At 37.1% G+C, this 23,949-nt stretch overlaps 1 protein-coding gene across 1 annotated transcript in view; it reads right to left on the bottom strand.

Annotated features, from left to right (window-relative positions):
- Positions 1-714: 714 nt before the first annotated feature.
- The window catches only part of CA10 (carbonic anhydrase 10), a 177,514-nt gene continuing 154,279 nt past the window's right edge, over positions 715-23,949 (bottom strand). Inside the window, exons 7-11 of the mRNA XM_062010890.1 lie at positions 12,395-12,490; positions 11,698-11,770; positions 4,384-4,538; positions 2,204-2,378; positions 715-1,380 (exon numbers count right to left, since the gene is read on the bottom strand). Of these exons, the coding sequence (XP_061866874.1) occupies positions 1,358-1,380; positions 2,204-2,378; positions 4,384-4,538; positions 11,698-11,770; positions 12,395-12,490 (522 nt within the window). The 3' untranslated portion in view covers positions 715-1,357. The remainder of the gene's footprint in view (positions 1,381-2,203; positions 2,379-4,383; positions 4,539-11,697; positions 11,771-12,394; positions 12,491-23,949) is intronic.

Raw genomic sequence — 23,949 nt, 5'->3', positions numbered from 1 at the left:
CTTTTCTGGGAACTTTGTTATGGATTACGAAGTGAGTGTATGGAACAGAATAGCATGAAGTCTGCTCCCTCTTCAGATTAAAAAAAAATGACAGAAAATCCCTTAATGTGCAAGAAGGTCAGACATGCGCTATGTGAACTTGTTAAACACATTTATTGAGTTCTTGACAGTAACCAAACACAGTGAATGACCATTATAAACAAGAAAAAAGGCATTCGCTTTTACTTGGTCAGCTCCTGCTTTATCTGTAAAGAAAAGTTATCCCTTTCCACCACCAATTTACAGGATTGAATTTGTTTGTTCCAATGAGGGATTCAGCACGGAGACCAGCAATTTTGAACTGAGATGTTTGAACTGCTTTCTTGTTCTGAGCCCAGTTCCTATTAATGATGGACCATAAAGTGGAGTTAAAGTTATACTAGCTTTAAGTGCATTCCCAATTGCCATTAACTCACTTAAACTGGCTGCAAAGAAAGAAATGACCTTTAAAAAAAAAAAAAAAAGGGAAAAGAAAGAAAAGAAAAAGAAAAGAAAACCACAAATAATGCAGCCACAAGTAGTAGAGGCTTATTTCAGAAGGGGAAAAAAAAATAGAACCAAGTTTACTAAATGAATTTGTTAAACACATTTATTGAGTTGTTATTAGTAACCAACACAACGTATGATCTGTTGTAAAACAAGAAACAGAAAATGGATCAATTCTGATTTTGGCAAATCCTACTACAGATATGTGACAAAGAGGGAAATATTTCAATTTCCTTTATATTCTGCAGTGTGACATATTTACAATACTTATCTCTCAAAATCTGTCCCTTTTTTTTTAATGAAATGAACAGAAAGATCATAACCTAGAAATAAGTTTCCTCTACAGTCTTCTTGTTCTGTCTTGTCAGTATCCATTAATGATAGTGAAATAATGAGAGCTTTCCAAGGATTACTTGGCACACAGAACACAACTCCACTGTGATGATGCTGTACCCAGCCACCTTTTTTTCATTCTTTTTTGTTTTTTTTAATTTGAGGGAGAGGGGGAAAGAGGAAGAATTTCATATGTACAAAGGCTGAAAAGTCTTTCTTTGTGAAGCTAAATTAGTTCAGGAAAACGGTATCAAAACTGTAATCACATTTACTGTAATACTGTCTTTTAACTTTGTTTGTTTTGTTTGTTTTTAATTACCACTGATCATATGAATGAATTTTTAGTTGAGTTTCCAACATGGCAGCTCTTTTCCTACAGCACATTTGCACATGCTGTCGTGAACCCAAAGAGAGTGAGGTTGGGTGCATTCTAGGTTAGCTCAATTCACAGTAGTAGCATTCCACTGAGGTTATGGGTTCTGACTTGCTCTGTCTTTACTTACTTGAGGAGCCATTCATTTACTGAAAGAGAAACAAAAACAATTATGCTTTAATAAATTCCAAATATGAAAGCAGCTGGATTTAACACTATATTGGGCAATTGAACAAAATGTCTTGAAAAAGCCAGGAGGTTCAATTTCTTCCTCTTTCTGCAAAAGGATTAAGCCTGAATGAATGCTTCTTTGAAGTACTGCAACACAGACAACCACCTTGATGCTGAAAATGTGCTCTTTTCCACTCTTCAGTAGTACTCCTTCATAACCATAACGTTATTGGTAAGAAGGCACTTTCACACCACTACTGGGGGTAATATAACTGCGTGTGTGTAAGACACAGTACAGCTCAGCTGTGGCTGTGTAAGACTCTAACAGCAGACGACTGAGTCGGTTCAGTTGTTTGATACAACTTATGTAATTGCTAATACAACACTTTCCAGTTTGGGTGTTAGTTATAGCGGTGCAAAGTGATAGTTAGTCTTTGTTTCATTTTCTTTTGAGATCAGCTACCATGAAGACTAGCTCATTCCCCATTTTCTTTCCAAGATGGGTAAAAGAGCAAAATGTGCTTTAAAATGAGTTTAAAATGAGGCTAGAAAATGGAAGGCCAGTCCTATGTGCTTTTAAAGAAAAACATTAGGTGTCCCAGATTGCTTTTTGTCAATCAGTTCCTGCATGTTTCTGGGCAAGTTTCCTCATCCATTTCAAACATGTGATGTTTGACTCATACTGTTAGTCCCCCAGAGCTGGAGTTTCATCTGGTTTTATGTGTATGCTTTGTTATGAGTTTCTCAAAGGAAAGAGCTTAATGTAAGCATAGAAAGGTTTATTCTGGAGGTAGAACGTACCTCTATACTGTAGTTTCTGTGCTCTATTGTTTGGACAATCTTTTCCCTGTAAACTAAAGTTGATATTAGTTCGGATACATCGATTGTTGAGAGGCTGGACTGGTCTGAAATTGTCGCTCATGCTCAGAAATATCTGTGATGGCTGATTCTGGCTTAGCAGTCGTAAAGAATGCATCTATACAAAATACAAAAGAAGGATTTTTAGTACTGGTCTTAACTGTAAATAAACAACATACAACACTATTAAATAGACTACTTAATATATGAAAGTTTCAGTGATTTGTAGTAAGAGTTGGGTTGAAAGAATTGAGGTGAAGCTGTTCCTTCTGTGGTCCTCTGTTTCTGAGCCCCATTTTAAATGAAAGGAACTAGTTTTGTGTGGAGTAAATGAAAATGGTATGAGGTGTCCTTGGGTGATCAGGAAACAAATGAAATCCACAGTACTGCAATGCAGCATCTGGTGTAGTGAAAACAGACTTCATGAATAACAAGACCTCATTTTCTTAGTTTTGTAGCTATTAGTGCAGCTTCTATTTGAGAGGACACAGTTTTGGATGATGATACTCAAGAACCAGGTATGACTAGTCAGAATGGGTAGGATAACTGACATTCATACTACTGAAGTAATGAAATTAATGTTGCTCAAAAGTGAAATCCTGTTTCCATTGATGAGTGTGTCTTGATAATGTCTGCATTAATGTCTAGAGTGTTCTTATGGTAGACTCTGGCTTTCCTTTGAGATGGTTTTATGGATCAGCAGAGAGTAAATTACTGAATCATCTGGGATTTTCAGTGCACTCAGCAGGTGTTTGGATGTAAAGTACAAGCAGACAGCAATGGTTCTTATGGTGACTGTGCTAAAACTATGTTAATTTGTTCAAGTCAACCAAAATTTTTCAAACTTCATCTAGGAAACTGGAGAGAGGGAAAAAAAAGAAGCTGCAATTCATAAATCAGAAACCCTCAAAACATTTTGATTGAAAAATATGAAAATATTTTCCATGACATTGTTGAATTTAAGAGGTTTGGTTGTGGCATTTAATGCTTAAATGGGGAAATCCAGTAGCTGGGTTTTACATAATGAAAAATCTTCTAACAGCTGCCAGGGAAAACTTGAGCTGTGCATTACTTTTTCAGTCTGAGTACACAATGTAATTAGTAAGTATTCCATAAAATCAATTTGCAGCACTAGTAATGGAGGATGTAACTAACCAGTAAAGCATGACAAGGAGTAAACATCATGAGATTATAACCCATAGGCACTAGCATAGTCTAGAAGTACTCTGATGCTTGTCTTGTACATTAACGTTGTAACTAAACATTTTGCTTGTAGGGAGATGTTGAGGTCCCCTGCATGAAAAGTTCAGAATGTACAGCATGTTTCCCTCTGCTCAGCTGGGCTACTCTCCCATTTAGAAAAGAAACAAAGTACTTTGCATCTAGACAAAAATGGACAGAAGGAACATCACAAAGATAAAATATCTCTCAGGCTTTTTAAAGTCATCTTATTTACAATGTTAATATGATTTTAAATCTCAAAGTGATTTTTAGGATTGTTTTATCACTCCTTATTTCATTCCTGGGACCAGATTGCTTCTGCTGCATGCTTGGGACAGGCAGACAATGGTTCAAGTATCCTTCATGATTCTGGTATGCAATAGGGTTTGGCTCAGCTCACAGATCCATAGGGAACTCATACATTGGCCTCATACATTGGATCTCTGTCACATTAGTTTGTCATTGACATGTATATAAATCACCACTAATGTTGCTCATAATTGTCTGTTTCTTTCTGACCTAAGAGTGGCCTCTGTTATTTGTAATAACTTCAGTTATTTCTGTACTTTACTATACTAGTTTCAGAATCCCCATATATCTATTCACCAGAATCATAAAATAAACTGCTGGAAACCATTTAGGTCAAATCCTCACTGAATGTAAAGCCCACCTAGGATAACATACATGTGTTGTAGAGATAGATACTGAGGGAACTCTAAATAGTTAATGTTTTGATTCTGGCAAAACCACTCTTCAGTGCTTTTGCAAACTGTATAAATTACAGGCAAGAATCCCTCCAGCAAAAGACTGAATTTCATTTTCTATATAAAGCTACAAATACATATGCTGAAAGTATTCTTTTGTACCTATAATACACAGGATAATTATTTCATTATTTTTACCTGCATCCTTGTTATGTAGACAGGTTTGTTCATGATTATCCAGCTTGCTGTTTCATAGCAGGGTGGAATTGTCATTGACCCATCATATGTAATGAAACTAGATGTCTCTGGATAAAGTTCTTCAATATTAAGCCCCTGTAGTAAGTATGCATCATCTGGAGAATAAAGCAGGAAAACAACTTGGGTAAAACAACAACTTCACAAAAAGTATCCCACCCTTTTGATGTACAATCTTCATTCCAGAATATTACCATGAGTTTTACAGAGATATGAAACGTAATAATGATACATTTCTGAATGTTCCAGCAGTTTGGACAAGAACAAGTGAATTCTCTAATCCTGCTTGGGTTGAGTTATACTCAGAGATGCCGGGTGTACACCTTCGATGTGTTTAACACAAACATTCACAGTGAAACTCTGAATCACTTTTAAGAACTGGAGTTAAAAGCTTCTTGAAGTTGCAGTTATTGATTAGATGCAGCAGTCTTTGGAGAATGTCGACTTATCATATTTTGGAGTGATTAACAAAGCCTTGGGAAGTCCAAGACTGTTAAAACTTAATTGCCCTTCTTCCAGAGGAGGAAGTTAAGGTTAATGCATGATAATAAAGCTGCTCAATGAAGCCTGCTGGCCTTTCATGTGCACAGTGGGGGTGGATGCAGTGCAGGCTCACTTAGAATACTAAAATCAGGGTGGAAAAAGTATGCCAGAAAGCAGCTTATTAGGGTCCCTGCTTTTATCTAAGTCTCCCTGGGAATTAATGAGGTATCCCTCTGCAACAGGATTCACTCTGTGGACATGTACCAAAATATAATGAGATGTAGTTATATCTTTGAAAATTCATCCAAGTTCCTTAGCCTTTTCTATACTATGTGCACTATTTCCCTTGTGTAATGCTGGCCTTTCAGTATTTTTGGCAGTGTTGTCAAAACTGGAGGTCAGATTTTCCTGCCAAATCTTAGGCTGTAGGAGTTCCTTAATAGGAAATACTCAGGGATATACACTCTTTTCTTCTTGCAGGCTATTGCTGTACTGTATCTCAGAGAAAGCTGGGCTGGTGAAGAGCTGTAATGGTGTGAAATCTCTTTGCTTGCTTTCACTTGCATGTGGTGTGTTCAATAGGGTTCATTTGCAGAGTAAGCCCTAAAGTGCAGGCAAAGAAAGCTGCATATTTAAGCATTTCCTCTTTCAATACGCAGGATGAACTGGCATTGATTTTAACAGAAAGCAAGAAAGAGAGTACAAATAAAACAGAAGATACTGCTAAAACTAAAGAAAAATGTTGAAGTCATCTTTTGAGTCACTATCAATAATTTAGGCATTTCTGTTGCATTCTCTGTTTTTCATGTGCCATTCACTGTAAGTTTAGACAATTTTTGGGTTTGTGGGTTTTGGGTTGGTGGTTTTTTTTAAAGCTGATGAACAGTTCCTTGACCATTGGGGAAAAGACTGTAAGTGGAACCAAGGAAGTATGAACAATCAAGGAAGCATATAAGAACTAAAAAAGAAAAGAGTAATTTAACTTGCATGTAGTCTATTATAGCTGAAGGACAAAACTTAGATGAGCAAAATGCTTGTCTTATACAGGCTACTGTCTTGGGCAACAGAAAATTAAAGAACAGAGACAAAGCAAATGTAGTCTTTTAAAATATTTTGATACAGTGCAGTCAACATGCTACAGGCTCCTGGGACAGAAATCTTAGTGGCTACAGCATCAGTTAAAGTGTCAAGGTAGCATGTACCATTTATACCACATCGACCAGTGCCTTACAGTTATTTTATATTTTAAATGTGTTTGTTATTTTACACAATATAATCTTGGCATGTCCTTTCAGGTCTGTCAGAAATACAGCCTTCTGCCATGTGTTTGCACTTTGAGCCAGGGTAATTGCTGTACCTTACAGCTGGATCCTCAAGTAGGGGGGAAAAGTACTAATAGTGTCTTGCAGGTGGCTGACTGTCACCTTTTTTAACATGCTCAGCCTTCACTGGCTCATGGTCTGGGATACAGTCCTTTCAAAATTTTTGAGACAAAAGTGCAAAACTACTGCTGTAGTATTAAAGTCAAAATGCTGTTAAAATTTAACAGCTAGAGATGACTGAATACACCTGTGTCCTATTCATTAAAACCATTTTTTGCAGTGCAGTGGTAGTTTTGCTGGAATTATATGAGGAGAGAATGAATGCATTTTTTCAAGCCACTGCCTGTTTTCAATGAGTCATCATACATTTTCCCCTTTCCCACATGAACATCCTGTTCACTATTTATGAACTGTGGAGAGTGATGTATTAGCTCCAAATGGCACAGAGTCAGTCAGAACAGATAGTTTCAAACTCTTAAGGACCAAATCTGCCCTCTTACATTCATATTGACTTTTGTGGGACTAAAATGATTTAAACAAGGTAGTATTTGCCCTGAGATGTTTACTAGGGAGGTGAAAAACTAAAGATTAATGCAGATGAGGAATATTGATGAGATATATATACACACACATATTTTGTGTCACATTCTAGTTGACTAATTTGTATTCAGAACAGTGCATAGATTATTAACAATAGGACTATTTATTAAGTGGAAGATACAGAAACAGATAATCATGGGGTTTTGGAGCTGCCTCACATTGCTTTAAAAGAGAATGTAATTCATTATTTTCTTATGAGTTTCTAACTTTTGTCTGTGGATTTACAGTGTTTAGTCATTCTCAGAATATAATAATGCTCTGGAGGTGGAATATGGCATGCAACAGTGTGGGAGTAGTGTGGGCATGGTCCTCCTACTCATTCAGGCAAGATTGACATATGACAATACTCGAGAAGAAATGCTCTCCTTACCCTTACTTAGCTTTGTTTGAGTACTGAGGACCTACAAACTATGTGGCCATCTCCCCCACTAGCAGCTAGAAGTGAAGTGTCTCCAAACCTGGTTTGTTGCCTCTGTCTTCACTTGGAGTATGTTTAAGGAGGCAGTAAACCATATTAGTTGTCAAAATCGATCAGTTGTGATTAATAGGAAACTGGAGAAAGCATCACTTCAGGAAAAATGCAAGATAAGAGTGAATGAAACAATGAAAGAAAACAGTTTGGCCAAGTAAAAGCAGTATTTATTTATTGCTGTTTATGGGTTATATTCCTGTGGGAGGTCAGATGACTCCATGAGAATGGTCTGAGGAAAGACTAGAGAATAAATGTTTGGTTATCAGCATTTTTCCCATGAACAGCTCTACTGCTTCCCTTTCACCACATCTTGATGTAAAGGTTTCCCATTCTGGATCTGAAACAGAACTGGTGGGTTTGCACTAATATTAGACTACAATAATGTCTTATCTTATCTTTATTGCAAGTATGTAGTTCAAAATGGTCAAAATCACCATGTGTGATCTCTTGCCAGTAACAAAATTTCTTTAACAAAGCCATTCAGCACTTACTAGAATATCAACATCTTTCCCATTCACAGCCCACATTCTGTTTATCTTGATCCGCTTGAGCCTGAGGGTGATTTCTGAACTCATGAACTCTTCTCCATACAGATTAGATTTCATATTCATTTACATAAAGGCCCTGACTGACAATTTTCTTAGCAAATGATGGAAATCCTCTTCTTTCATCCCTAGATTTGTAATAGGCACGTGGGATCTGCTGTCACAGCAAATTCTATGTATGCTCTCCTTAAAACAATAGCATTTATATATTATTTACTGACTGAAGATAGGTCCATTTGATATTGAAATTGATATCATGGTAATACAAAAAAAGGAAAATACAGCTCTAAATTAGATTTGCAGGGTAAAGAATGCAGACATCCTCAGCTTTTTAATCACAAACCAGAGTTTCTCCATTTACCAGCCTTCACTTAGACCCAGACTGACAGACTCCTTTTGAATATTTGAGGTTAGTCTCCTGGGACCTGATTTGAGACTGCTGAGCTTTTACTGCTTGTGACAGGAGCTTCAAGAGCTCAGTCCTTCAAAAAATGCACAGAGACATGAACATGGAGAAATTTCCAGAAACTTAAATCTTGAGCCTTTTTTTTCAGGATAATCTCTTAAAATTGGGATACTTTATTCACTGGAGCATTATCTGTAACACAGCTAAAGACTGATTTTGAGGAAATTCAGAATTTTAAAGCTCTTCTGCCTCACTGAGTCTGTGGCAGCATTTTGGTGGAGAATGACAAGCCCAAATTTTCACATGGAATTTTGGGAATCTAAAATGCTGCTTCTTTCCGGTGTTAAGCAAACATTGAGTGAAAGCTAATGTAGCACAGCAGTTCTGAAAGAAAGCTAACTTATCCTCTCAAATGTCATATTATAAGAAGAATTTAAAAGTAGTTTTTCTTTAGAGATATTCACATAGCTTCTGACTAAAGCCTGTTTGAAAGAACTCTTGTTTTAACTAGTTCACAGTAGATTCTTTGGGCTGTGATAAGAGAATAAAATAAGCATTTAAAATCTCCTTAAAAATTCCTTGGGGTCCACTTTACTTCACTGTAGCCATTAATATCTAAGAGTAGATATTCTTCTTTTAATGCATTTTGCCCAGGGAAATTCCAGGCAGCAGCATAGATAGCTCTTAATTTTGTTACCATTCTTTAGAAAAAGTACTTAGTGATGTTACTAACTATCCTGACTCTGAACCTATGCTCCACTTATCATTTGCTCCATGCTCCTACTGGACTGGTCATTTTGTCAGCAGCTTGCTGAGTATTGACTTCAGGAGTGGACCCCTAAAGCACGAGCTAAAAAAACTCTAGCTGCTAAAGGTAGAATAGAAATCCTTGCCTTAGAAGTACAATTAGTTTTCAGCAATGATGCTATAATCCATCACGCAAGACAACTGCAAAATTACTTTCAATAACACTTTCATGTTCCCAATTTACACTAAAAAATTCGTAGTCAATACTTGTTACTACAGTAAGTGACCCAATGCCCTGCAGAATATTATGTGCATTGTATCTACCAAGGATTTCATCTTATCAGATAAACTTGTTAGTGGTAAGTGGTCAAAAATTAAAACAACCCTGTTAATCACTGATTTTGCAACCTATGTTGTGTGTTCATCTTCATGTGAAATTTCAGTTGTAAACTCAAATTAGGTGTGGTTGGAATTGCATTTTCTTTATAAAGAGGCAAAACAACAATGAAAGGTTGTAGGATGCTGTCGACTCCATAAAGGAGGAATACCCACTTTTAAATGCAGTGTGCAGAATAAAGATTAGATCTGGGGAAGGTATGAAGGTGTGTGTAATGTCTGAGTATTCATTCATGCAACAAGAGCAAGATGCTGCCACTGATTCCTACCCTGTGGAGCTGAACATGTCTAATGTCTCTGCTCTGAGCCACCATAAGATGTCCAATCTTTGCCTTGCTGGACAGCTGTTGTAGCATGTGAGGTCAAGAAGGCTGTGACACTGGTGTAAATGTGTGAGATACAGATGCTGTGATGGGGAAAAATGAGGCAGGAGTCTTCTCTTATACAGTGTGTGAGGTCTGGCAGGTCTCTGTGTGTGTATATGTGGGGAAAAGCAGCTTCCTCAGTGGTACAGAGCTCTGGCTGGACCCCAGTCAGAAGCCAGGCATATAAAATTTGGGAGTGAAAAATCTGAAAAAGCACATAAAGCCTTAACAACAATTTCCCATCTCCAGGATGTTGCAGCAGCACTGGTGGGCAGGAAGCTCTTATGGAACACTATTGCTGTATTTTTGGAAGGAATCAAGAAAGACAGTTTAAGAACTGTGCTAATTTTCTTCTTTCAAGCAGAGAAGACAACATTTCCTACTGATAGAACAATCTGGAGAAAATGTTCTGAGTGGAACCTTCTGTGATCTCCTTTTCATCTTTTCATGGAGAGCAGTTTTATCATAATAGAGGCCTCTTATTTGAAGAAAAGATGTAATTAAATTTGTTAAATGTAAGGTACAATTGGAGAAACTTCTATGGGAATAAAGGACTGTGTTATAGGAGAGGACAAGAAACTGTCTACCTCAGAATAGAATTGAATTGGCTCTGGTCAAGTCTGTGTTGTGTGGCAAGACTTGAAATCTTTCTAGTGCGCTCTTGTTCAGGAATTAGAGGGTAAGATTCTGTGCTTTCACTTGACATTGGTCTCAAATCTACAGTTTTCAGAATCTTGGTTTTGCAGGGAGGGGGAAAAGATGTAGTCCATGGGAAGACATTAGATTGTATACTTCAGGAATGTCTACAGAAATCTCTCCAAACCTTTCTATCATAAACCTGAAGTTCGGTGACTTGTTGAAGTTAAAAGGACATTTGAGACCTCTGGATTTTCAGATGCAGTTTTCCAAATAACACTGTGTTGTTGTAGAGTATATAGTACAATATATTTAAATTAGAGAGGAAAATTGAGGCGAGCCCTAGTAAAGTAGGCTTGGAGTCCTGACAACCAGTTTCCTTCCAGTTATCATCAACAACTCTCTCCCAGTTTTTATAAACATAAGCAAAGTTAATGAAGTATATGAAAAATATTAAGTCATTGTTTACAGAACAGCAAATGAAGGCTGAGTTTCACAATACTTCTCTTATTTTTTTCAGTTTGCTATGTACTTTCTGAAAGTAAAATTCTGGCACCATTTAACTTATTAACTTAATGGCTACTTGGAATTCAAGTGAATATTTGACAAAGGGTAAAAAGGGTTTTAGGAGAAGAGATGTAATTTGTTCCATTGAGATGTATGTATTTTTCATGATTTTCTTTAAACCAGCCTAATTTTCACTGATAGTAAAGATGCCATTTTCCACAGGTTCAATAGACCAACATGGAATTATTGACCATTATCAGTGAATATAACAAAGATACATGCCATGTTAATGATCTCTTTATATATCCATTAAATACGGCAGTAGTTGAGTAGAAATGTCATCACTTTTTTTCTGTACACAAAGAAAACATTAATGAATATTAAATCCACAGTTAATGATGCAGCATCTTGACATAGCTTCATTTGATATAATCCTGGCTGTTCCGCATGTTACTTTTATTGCTAACAGTAGGCAGTTTCTCCTGAGTATTCTATGTGAATGCAGTATCTGTATTTCAGTATAAATTCATTAATTTATTGCTTGTTCAAACACAAAATAGACTTTGAAGTTCAAAATTCATTCGATGAACTGATGACCTTACTCAATTTTTCAGGTTTCCACGCTTATCACACAGAGTTGCTGGCAATGCAAACTTTGTCACTTTTGCCCATAATGAAGTGTATCTTGTTTCAGTGGATTGCTAACTACATTATTTGATAACAAAAACATACAGCTTGTAGCATTTATGTTAGCAATAGTAAATGAGAAGGTGCTTACTTTTATACGTTATTCTTGTAATGGTGTCTCTGTTAAGCATACGATTTAGAAATGGATTTGATGATTCAGATACCTACAGAAGAGAAAATGTACAATGTTAACATCTCACAAGCATTTACTTTCTGGAAACGTAGCTGCTCTGTTTGTGCACACACACTCTCATTCTCTCTCTCCTGCCATTCCAAATTGTTTCTGTCTTTTTTTTTTTTCAAGGTTGTGGGAGGAGGAAATACTTAGATATTTTTCCGTATGAAACTTGTTAGAAAGCTTTTATCGAAAAATAAATTATAAAAACCAGGGATGGGAAAACGGGAGGAACAGAAATTAATGCCTGAATACAAGTGTGAGTACAGTTTTCTTCTCCAACAGCTTTGATGGGATTTGCAGGTGGTTAATATAATTAGATATGATTTTCATACAGTATTCTATTATTCTATTGTTTATTGAGAAACATACATTCCCTGCAGCAGACAATTTCAGCTGCAAATAAAATCTGTTTTGCCTTTGTTTTACATAAAAGTATGAAATTGTCTAAGTTTCACCCCTATTCATTCACTAATGTATATACATCCATGTCTCCAGATTCCAGACCAGATGTTGTTTTAGTACAATGAGGAATCTAATTCCTACATTTACAGGTCATGGGAAAAGAATTCCATTGTCCACATCTTAGCCATTGATAATACTGAACACTTACTTTCATAAATATGGAAACTACCACCAACCCATTGGGACTCTTTGCAGCTTCTGTGACGTTTGTGTACAGCTCATGGTTATAGTGGATTAGCTGAACCTAGTAAAGAGGGAAGGGAAAGATTGCAATTAGCAAGTCATATCAGACACTGTTTGCAAATACTCTCTATACACCAATTGGTCTGTCTTAGGATCCCATCTATGGTGAGGATATTTTGTAACAGTGCAATTTTTCAGAGGTTTGCAGCAGGCGTGATTTTAATAATTTCAGTCACCATCTGGCTCCACTGGCACAGCACCAGCATGTTTTCTTCTAAATTGTCACTAAGTGCATTTACCCACATCAAGTTATGAATTGCACTGCAGGGATTGACATCATTTCCCTGTTGCAACAGCACTTGCCACGGGCATCAAGTAATCTGTACTTTTCAGCCTCAAGCCAAACACAGAGGAGTCAGAGGTTGAAATATTTGAAAAAACATATGGAATAGAGGTTCAGAACTGGTTAAACTAGCTCACAGAATCCAAAAATCCAAATAGTCATTGGCCTCAGCTTTCACAAACTTAGTTACAAAACCTCCTACAGTTCAGCACTTACTGTATTATTGTTAACCAGGTTCTCAGTTCCTACAGCTTTCCTTCTGCTTTTTAGTTTTATGATTTACTGGAACTTTTAAACTATGAAAGCACAGTTCATCTTCCTTCCTGCATACCCAAATGTCTTACCCAGAGCAATAGTATTTGATTTGTCTGGGATCACTAGACAGTGCTACCATTTACATTGCAATTTGTAGCCTCAATTTTTTTTTAAAGGTGAACAACTTTAACAAACTTGTGAGACGGTTAAGTACTCCTAAGAATCTAAAAGGACAGTTAGCTTTACCTAGCCTAAAGATATATTTCTTACTTTTCAGATGCCAATTAGAAAGCTAAAGTCATTGTTCTGGCATTTTCAGAATTGCAGCAGCCTGATGTTTGTATTTAACATTCAGATGTGTCTTCTATGTGCTGACAGAAGTCTAAAGGCTGTCCACTGAAATCTCTGGACTAACATACTGTGAACAAGATCAGTATTAACTTTATCTATGTCTGGTAGTCTTTTTAACTGTATAAATGGCCAAAGGCTAATACTGATAGTAAGGAAGTTTTGTCATAGTATGCTTATCATAGAATCATAGAATGGTAGGGTTGAAAGTGATCTTTAGAGATCTAGTCCAACCCCCCTGCAGAAGCATTTGTAATCAAGAAAAAAAAGTTCCACCCCAGAAACCATTAGTGTCTGTCTCTTTTGGATGAATGCAATGTCTAATGCTTCAGGAGTGAAATCTAATTGCAAAGATTTCACTGTAAGAATGACCTCACTGTATGTACACATTCAAATTGCATCTCCAGTACTGTGTTTTGGGCTCCTCACTCCAAGAAAGACACCGAGGTGCTGGAACATGTCCAGAGATGGGCACTGGAGATGGGGAAGGCTCTGGAGCACAAATCTGATGGGGAGTGGCTGGGGGTGTTTAGTCTGGAGGAGAGACACGATCAGTCTCTACAATTACCTGAAAGGAGATTGTGGTAAGGTGTGGGATTCTTTCCCAATTAATGAGTGATAGGATAAGAGGAAATGACTTCAAGTTGCCCCAGGAGAGGTTTAAATCAGAGCTGAACTTTTTCCCTGAGAGGGGTGTCAGCCCCTGTGCCAGGCTGCCCAGGGAGCTGGGGGAGTGCCCAGCCCTGGACTTATTGCAAAGCTGAGGTGCTGAGGGCCGTGGGTTAGTGGTGGGCTTGGCAGGGTGAGGGGAGTGATTAGACCTGACGACCTTAAAGCTCTTTTTGAACCAAAATTATTCTGTGATTCTTAGTTACAAAGATAAAGTCTTGCTTTGCCATCCAAATATGTATGTCTAGCAACACATGTACTAGTAGTGATGTGAATTATAACAGCATCCCAGTTTGTGTAGCCTATGCTATTATTATCTCTATGATAAGTTGAGAAATAAATTATATGTCCAAACTTTGTGAGTGTTCAGACAGTTCTATTTCCAATGCTCTGCCCTGACTGCAAAATATATTCTTCTGATAAGTAAATTATTCAGAATCAGATCTTATGAGCTTTCTTAATATAAAAATCCACCAAGCGTTGTCCTCCCACCACCCTCCAAATCCCTTAGCAATCCTGTTTTAGTGCTTTGACATTGATGTAAGAAAGGGGTGGTGGAAATTCTGAAAGAGAATATTTGCATTAGTAAGATTTGGCAAGTAGCTTTCCTACTTTTAGAGCTAACAATTCACAAACAAACAAAAAAAAAAAATAGGGAAGAGTCAAAATTACTGCTATAATGTGTTCATTTCAGTTACTTTTGTCCTGTTTGGATTGGGAACTCTTGCTTGACCTTTTTACAATTCTCACAGTAGGCAATTTTTAAGGCAAGCAAACAAAAGCTTTTTAAAGCAAGCAAACTGGAACGAAAACGTAAAAATGTCAAAGTAGCCAATGAAGTCATCTACTAAATTCTGACAGCTAGGAAGCAGGATGAATGCAGTATGTTTTCTTGAAGGTCTTGTAAAGAATTAATGAGAACATTTACTCTACAGCACATAGAGGTTATAAGCTCATTAGTCACCACTTTGTGGTGTTACTGAGCTTTGAGTTCTGAGGACTGTGCACTCACTGAAATTTTTAGGTTTAGTAACATATTTTTCTTCTAATATACAACTATTCACTCTGGCAGCCAAACTAACTTGTATATTATCAAGGAAATAAGTGATGAAATATGCTTTAGACCAGAATTCTTTCTGTACAAAGTCCCAGAATAACAATGAATTAGATTAACTTAGTTTATCTAACAAACCAAAACACCTAGTGCAGGAATGTGTGAAAGTAAGGACCAAAATCTCCTTCCACACATATTAAACCTTTGAGTCAATGTCAAACTTATTTTTATTGTTGGGACTTAGGGGAACAAAACTCCTGAAGTATGTATGACCACAAATAGGATATTTATCCCAGACTCAGTGCAAGGAGCTGGCAGTTTTCATTTCAAGCTTCCCATTCTTGCAGATTTGTGTACCTCTGCTCCGTTCTTATCATAGCTCTGTTTGATCATGAACCCTCTCAGAGAGTGTGCTTGAGAAATCTGCCTTTGCTATAGTTTGAAAAGATCCCCTTCCCTAGCTATGTGTTATTGTTTCTCAAAGATCCCAGAGACAAATGAAGACAGGGTTTTTTTTCTTCTAAAACCTGTCACTTTCCCTGTGTTAGAGTTGTATCCTTTCTCCCTGCACCCAAATTAATTTTAAAGCTGTTTCCATGGTACCATGGTTAAATTCATTAGGTTTTTCTTTGTTTCCAAAAAGATTGACCATGTAAGGAGATATCATTTTCAAAGTTTCTCATTTGGAACAGCCTAATTTAGAAAGGTGCAATTGATTAAAGATGTCAGATATAGAACATTACATGCAGGATAAAAACCATATTTCCTTATTAAATTCCTTCTTTTCAGAATAATTTCTTTAAAGTTGCTTGAAAAACCTGTAATCTTGTAGCCTGTATTAAGTATTACTGGAGTCTTTCATGAAGGTGAAGCCACACATAACTAGAATTGCTCATGTGTGAAAATCACACTTTTTCAAACCATGGCATTGTATTAAAAACAAAGCACAACAAGAGCAAACTTGAAATGCTGCAAGTAGCCTTTGATTCTAGCCTGAGTTTCAGGGCTCCAATGCAATACAGAATCTTGTTATAACCTATTGATTTTCTTTGGAAGATTCCTCCTTTAAGATTAATTTGCCACAAAATCAGTGCTAGTTCTTTGTTTTCCTTGAGCTACAGAACTTCTGTTTTTCAGGGAGAAGAAGAGAATTAAGATTAATTACTGTCTTTGAGCCAATGAAAATCCAGAATGTGCCCTTGTTCCATTACCCAAGAATGTGCATTGGACTAGGAGCAGACACAGCACTTTCTAGATACCTTTAGGTTGGCAGTGTTGGGAATATTAGCAAAAGCTGGTGACAGCGTGTTGCAGATAATATACTGAGCACCCTCTTCTCTGTATTAAACACTCTAATGGTGTTTAATAGCACTTTGAAAAGAGAGCAGTGAGAATCAGATCTGATGCAGGACAATCGTTTGGGCTGCTGGCATGGTGTCTTCCATTCATGGATGAGGCTACTAATGGAGCAAAACATATGCAACCATTGCAGCTAGAGAATATGAGAAATATCACCTGAAAGAAGTGTAGAAATTTTTAAAGTATTTCTCTTTAATATTTTTGCAAGTTCTTATTTCTCTTAGAAGTCTTTAATTCATTGAGTGGGAAATAGCTATTTCAGACAAAACTTAAAACTTGATGTCTCTTTGAAGCATCCACAGGACTACAGTAAAAAAGTACAAATTGCTGGTTTAAGAGGTCAGATTGGCTGTGCACATCTCAGAATTTGCTATTAGGACTTTTCACCTCTGTGCTAACACAAAGAAATTAAGGAAATGATAGACTGAAGAAATAAATGCAAAAGGTGATGGATTCCAGCCATTCAAATGCTGCTGCAACTGTTGCAAGTGTCAGTCATTTTTACTCTCTTCCAGATAGTAGAAAACACAATAAAGGATAAATCCAGACTGAGCCCCAGAGGTACATTGATGTGTCTGTGATGCTGGTTGCTGTGTGACTGCAGGAGAATTTTTGACAGGGCAGTCATTTGTGAAGCCTTCCACTGCCTGTTATTCTAAACATGGGGTATTTTTGGCTGACCTGCCAGTCAACCACTCTTGTCATTCATTGTTAGCAGATGAGCAAAAGCTGGGTAAACATAAGTAAATGACCCTGTTCTGCAATTCACTTTGTTTGAGAATCAAAACAAAGTCTTAGACTCAAATGTTTAATGTTGATTATGTCTCGGCTGATACAAAATTTCATTGCAAGCTGTAATTTGGCACTGACTCAATCTACTCCAAAAGTTGCATCTTAAGAGAGAACAGGGGTAATGCAGGAAAAAAGGCTATTAGATGAGCCTAACATCATTTCTGGATTCATGCAGGATTTTCTGACTAAACACTATGTTTAAATTGTTTTCTCATTTTAAATACAACAGATGCTCAGACACCATGATGGTGAATTCAGTATAAATGCTTCATTTGGGAGGTTCAGTCATTTAATGGTGCTCTGAATTTGTGTGAGAACTCTATATTTCTTCAGCAACTGGTCCAGAAAGCAGCAGAAAATGGTTCCTGCTAGTAAAAAATATAAAGTAGCAATTTAAGCTATTTCTTTTTTTTCACTGTGTTACTATGAGACATTGAACCAAAAGGACATGCATGCAAGGTCACCCAATGGTGTGACAGAGATGCATTAACAGTTCAAGCCTTCTCTAACGACATGTGATGTCACTACAGCTCCCAATCTACCTTGCCAAAGTACCATCTGTAGTTTCATTTCTGTTCAAAGGATGGGCATGATGGGCAAGAGCAGGGAGAGAAGTATCACAGTCTGAGGAATGAAAGAATGAGTGAAAAATGTTAAAAGAATTTAGGCTAGTGAAAAATCTAGTTGTCTACGCAGGCCTTATCCCTTTTGTTCTCATTTATAATCTAATGGGAAAAAAAGGTCCAAGTCTTAATGTGCCCAATGTTAGCTAACAAGCAAAGAAAAGATTAGGATTGCAAGCCAAAAGCACATGAGCAGTTTCACCTGCTTTCTAAAGTAGAGAAGTATACTGTTAAGAATATAATTTTTCCATGGTAAAAATGAAGCATGGAATTTTATATTCTTAAAACAACAATAAAGCAATTTGGTACAGACACACAATTGCAGACCAGTGCCATTTACAGAGGAAGAAGACAGTGCAGAAGCCTTTCCAGCAGCTTTCATTATAGAGCGGTTGGTTGAAGCTCAGGGATAAAACAGCGATTTTCTTTCTTAAAGTCATTTTCTGCAATTTCCTGTTTTTCATCATCCCTTAAAGCTGCTTGCTTCTCTACATCCACAACAAATATGTCTAAGCTTCAGATAGACAAGAACTACTCCTCTTCCATTTGTTTCAGAAACTTTCTAATTATATATTTCGACACAGTAGTAACATTTTCCTAACTCATTGGTAGTTGTTGCCCAGACTAGACAAACACCAATGATCTTTGCTTTACAGTTTGTCTTATCTTTGTAATAGGAAACCTCAGAAAGAAGAGCTCACCTGTCAGTCCCACCTAAACATTAGGGAGTAAAGCTGAGAGTTATCTTGGTGGATATTCCCCCAAATTACACTTTTATTCACAAGTTTTTAAAGTTAATAAGTGGAGGTCAGTGAGAAATAACAAAAAGCAATTGCAACTCCAACAGAGATGTGCTACCTGCCTCTGAGGGCTGTTTGAGCAGTGAGATGTGAATATTGAATGGATAAAAGGGCAAAGAAAATCAGTTATGCAGACAACTTCATTGTAAAAATGTGAATAGTGCTTCAGTTAGGAATTAGACTGAGGGGTGAGTGAACAGAGGTTTAAACCATGGTTCATCATTTCTAACCTTAAAAGCAGATCTGCCTAATGGGATTTGAGGAGTCGGGATTCCTGAGCACAGAGCGCTTTGGGGATCTTTCTGTGAGCATTCTTGATATGATCTGGCTCATGATGAATCTGGAATCTTTTAACTGGCAACTCATCTCTTCACTGGGAAGGACAGTGAGTATAGCAACAGCAGTTCGCGTTGGCAACGCAAATGTTTAATATGTCTGTTTTTAAAACATAGATGAGTCCAGAGCCCTTCTAGTACTCTTGAAGAAATCTTTAGTCTGTTGGACTTCTGAAATTAGAAAAGGTGAATTTGGGTGATGATCCAATTAATAGTCTTTGAAATTCGATGTAGCAAATTATTTTCTGCTGGCAGAAAGCCTGGCCTCAGTCAGGCTGTGACAGCAGCTCCTTATTCGTGCTGGCAAAGGGCCTGGCCTTCTGAATGTCTCTGCTTGCCATGCAAATACCACATACTATTTACTTCTTACTGCTTCCAGTTCCCACTGGAAGAGCTTACAGAGCCCAGAAATACAAACTGAATGGGGATCTGCAGTGTCACTTCCATGACGGATTAATGTCTGAATGAAACGAGGGATTGTGAGAGGTACCAGCTGCAGCTCTGCAAAGAATGGCTTTCAACTTGCCTCTCCACAGCACTATTTCCTTTAGTGGCACTACTGAGGAGAGAAGGTGAGAGCAGTCAATGCTGCCTGCCTTTCTCCCATCCCTGACAGCAGCCACCTCCACCTGCCAACACACCCTTGGGAGGATGGCTGTTTCAAAGAGTGAATCCTGCTTTCCCCATGCATTTAGGGACCTGTGTGCTCACAGTGGGACTGTTAGCCTGTGGTTGGTGGCAGATACTGTGGTTAGCTCTGAATTCATGCCAATCTCATGAAATCATGCAAATATTTAGGAACGATGCACAGTGACTGCAATGGTATTGCTCACTCTTAGATGTGCAAGAAAAGATCATTTAACACAAGTCATGTCTCCTGTGGGTTTTATCTTATTTTTCCACCATGAAATTACTGTTCAGAAGTTTGACCAGATGTAGTTTTTTCAGTTAGTCCTAATATTGTGCTTGCTACCTCTTCCTTTATTTAATTACTTTGTTATGTACGTTATCCTGTGGAATGGCTCTTGCACAGCCAAAGAGAGCAGATAGATTAGTGCACAGATGAAATGGAGCTGAAAATTAGAGCAGATAAAAATCCAGATCCTTGAACTGTAATGTTAGGAACACTTCAACCAAAGTAGACACCTAATTGAAGATAATGTTGACTCTATATATTACTTTATTGCTTTGTCAAGCTTACATCATTAAGCATGTATTTGATTTTATTATACTGCAGTAAACTATTTGTTGTTGTAGTAAGATGTGCTGGTTTGTAATGTCTGTAGGCAAGGTTGCATTATACTTCTAATGCAGATAGTGCTTTCTTTAGATTTTGAGTCATGAAGCAACAGTGTAATTATCCCTTTACCTTGCTGAAACATCTAATTATTTGTCAATGATGTGAAAACCTGAAAACTTAAATGTGAGAAATTATAACATGAATGTAGCTATTATTTTTTTTATTGACACTTTAACAATATCCATTTGCTAGGCTGTTCTGAGGAATGGCTCTCAAATAAAATAGTGGCAATGGGGACTGTATGTCACTAAATTCTGATTTTAATAAATGTATCATATATCCAAAGTATGTGTTTAGTTTTATAATTCATTTAAATATACAGGATTGTTAAGTTTTAGTGCTACTACTACTCTAGGCTTTGCAAAGCCCATTGTTGCAGGTTTAAAAGGAGAGACATGGATAAAAAAAAGGTAGGGGACACAGCTAGTTCTTCCTACTTAAAAAAAAAATCATTGATCTGTGAGCCCAGTTTAAAGTAAAAATTCTGTCTCCAGTTTTCCCTGATCTCAAGAAAAGAAGTTCCTGAATTCTATTAAAAATTGCTGGTTTCTCAGCAAACAGCATGAAGACTTTTTCCTGGGAGAAAGGTTTTAATAATTAAAATTAACAATATTGAAGTGCAGGAGATTATTTGATCTTGTTCAGAGACTGACACCTTCCAGAAGGGGAAATAAAATGCAATATCTCTAATAAATCACTTTGTGCAGAACTGGGAGTCAAGTAGAAGAAATTTGCTGCAGAAGAAAAGAGGGCAACTCACTGGGGAAATAGGTTTGCTCAAAATAATTGTGAGTTTGAACATCAAGGTTGAGATTTTTAGGACATTTCCAGAAAAAAACCCCTTTAAGACTTTCAGGATGAGATGTAAAAATACATTTGTTAGTACTTCAGGGCATTACGTCTCTCAGACACATAATATAAAGTTGCTCTCATACTCCAGTCCAAATCTCTATTTGTCTACTTCTTCCCCTGTAATTTCAACTGAACTCAGCTGTCTTATCAACTTGGTCTCTATTTCTGTGCAAAAGTGAAGATGTTCACCTTCACTCAATAGACTTAAACTTTGCTCCAGTAGCCCCTGTCAATTTTGGTTACATCCAAGCAGATGAAAAGATGGAGTAAAAGACATGCTGGATGGGTGAATGTGCCCAGCCTGGGCTGGGTTCCTTTTGAACCATGTTTTTTTTCAGACTTTCTTATAATAATGTCTGTGCCACCTAAGTCCATGAAGTTTTCCCTGTCCATATTCAGAGCCATACATGTCCAGCTTTTATAAACACCAAACCTCTCCCCTGTCCTTTTTCTGTCCTGTTCCTTCCTGTCATTTAAACCTGTCATTCTAATGTTAGCACTGCTATCTAGCTGTGCCATTCCTCACTATGCATTTCCTAGAGAAGCAAAATGATCCTTAAATATACCTTGGTTTCCTTTCACAGTAGTGTTTAGAGGTTAGTGAATATATGTCTGAAACCAGACTGCTATTTTTTCAAGGAGCCATCACAGTGGGAAAGGGCAGCATTGCTGCTCTGCTGTCTACATCATTCCAAGGATGTCACAAGTTGCACTTGCAAGTGTTTCTGAAAGCACAGAAAAAGACATTCTGATGCTCTGGCAGGTCACAGTATTGCACCTTTTCTTTGTACTGCCAAACTGTGTCTTTGCATTCTGTTTTTTTAAGCTTTGATGTTGCATAATTAGAATCACTGCATTTCAGAAATGCAAAAGCTCCCAAATGTCACATTAACTGTGTTTTAAAAATATTGCAGCTTTCCATCACACAAGGTGGGCAACACTAATGTACAACTTCAAGATAGAGTGGTGCTGCAATTCAGTAAAGTTGATGCTGTGCATGAAGAAATCCTGAAACTTCTGAGTTATTTTGACTCATTTGATTCACCCTGTTTGATCTCTGTTTGTGGCAGATCAGATGTGAAAGTGGAGAGAGAGGCAAAAAATGACTATATAGGCAAGCAAAGTAATGGATACACAAACAGCTTTTCTGTTCCCATTTCCAACCTTTGGAGCACTAAACATTTACAGTTCTGTATTTTTTTTTAGCAAAGTTTATTCTGTGTTATCTGAAGCACTACAGACTACATATGCTGCTGTATAAAAAAAATGACACAAGAACTGCCTTTAACATAGCTGGGAGAAGAGACGCTAAATCTGCTCATACTCTGAGCAATGATGTGGAAAGGATTGTGTTTGTACTTCTAATTAATGGTTTGATGCCTTTATAATCTTTGTTAGGACTTCTAAGTGTTTAGCAGGGAACAAGAGAACAGAACTTATTTTTTAGTATCTTTCATGTGTCTTCTGTACTTAGAAGTGAACTAGTTAATACTCAGTTAACTACTCAATTGCCAATGAATTCTGCAGTATTCTGTTTGTATTTTCCACTCTGTTTACACAAAGTACCTTTGACCATACAGATCCATCTATATTACAAAACCAAGCTCTAATCTCAGTATAGACAAAGGTAAGAATGAGGATGACACTGCCACATGACAAACTCATGTGGCAGTCAATAAGCCAAACAGATGAAAGACAGAGACAACCAGCAGCTCATTTCCTTCTAGTTCCTTCACTGTTTGCAACAAATGGGGAGAAGAATAAAACTCCTAGCATCAACGAAAGCAAATAAGACTTTAACAATTCTCCAGTACAATCTACCTAAAGCAGGAGCTCCTCATATTTCTTCAGAATAGGATCAGGAAAATTTTTTGTGAATCAAAATGCCAGAAACAGCTCCTTAAGCAACAAAGGAAAACATTTTCACCTAGCCAGCTATTAATAGTGATCATTCATTCATTCAAAACAGCTCAGTATTCAACTGCAGCTGTTTTTATCTTGTATATAGTTTGTAGCCCTTGCTACAACCCTGTATGAATGAAAATTAGACAGGAAACCTATCATCATTTTACTGTTGTTACCATAGTGCAGTTTGTTTGGTAGAAACTGGTAAGTCACCATCTTCCACACAGATGAATGGTGTAAGTAGTGTATACAAATTAAATGGGTGCAAGTTAAGGATAAATTGGTTTATTTGCTTCATTAACAGCGATTTGATAAACAGATATTTAGTTACAGATCTACTGATTGGAATAAATCAACATCTCCAAGTTTGAAGACTGTCTAAATTATTAAATGGCTCAATAAATCTGAGACTATACATCCAAATAAAAATTGCTACAGATTTAGAAACATTTGAAAGATATTTACCATATCAGCATTCCATGAACTTTTAAGGATAAATCTTGTAAATTATTTTCACTGCCTCATTGACTTTTAATATTGTCAAAGCTTACAGCCCTACTGCAATCCAGAAGAAAGCATTTTTATATTTACTTAGCTTGGCATATTTATTGTAGTTCAGTTTTCTCTATTTGGCTTTGTTTTTATCTGCCTATTTTGCTGTATTTACATTACTAGTTTGGAACTTTAAAAAGTAGCTGGTAAGAGATAGATTCAGCTGTAGATGCCAGAAGATTTTCTGGGTGGCAGAGTATTGGGCATATGGGAATGAATTTGCACAATGGGAATTCATTTTCCCAATGGGAAATGAATTTGTTCTTAGAGTTGGGTGTTGTAGCATGTGTTGGAGTGATGAACTTTCCCTATAGAAATAACCATGACAAGACT

The sequence above is a fragment of the Colius striatus genome, chromosome 18 (genome assembly GCF_028858725.1).
Source record: "Colius striatus isolate bColStr4 chromosome 18, bColStr4.1.hap1, whole genome shotgun sequence".
NCBI lineage: Eukaryota > Metazoa > Chordata > Aves > Coliiformes > Coliidae > Colius > Colius striatus.
Note: the sequence above shows the minus strand (reverse complement) of the source record. Positions and strands in the feature narration are given on the sequence as shown.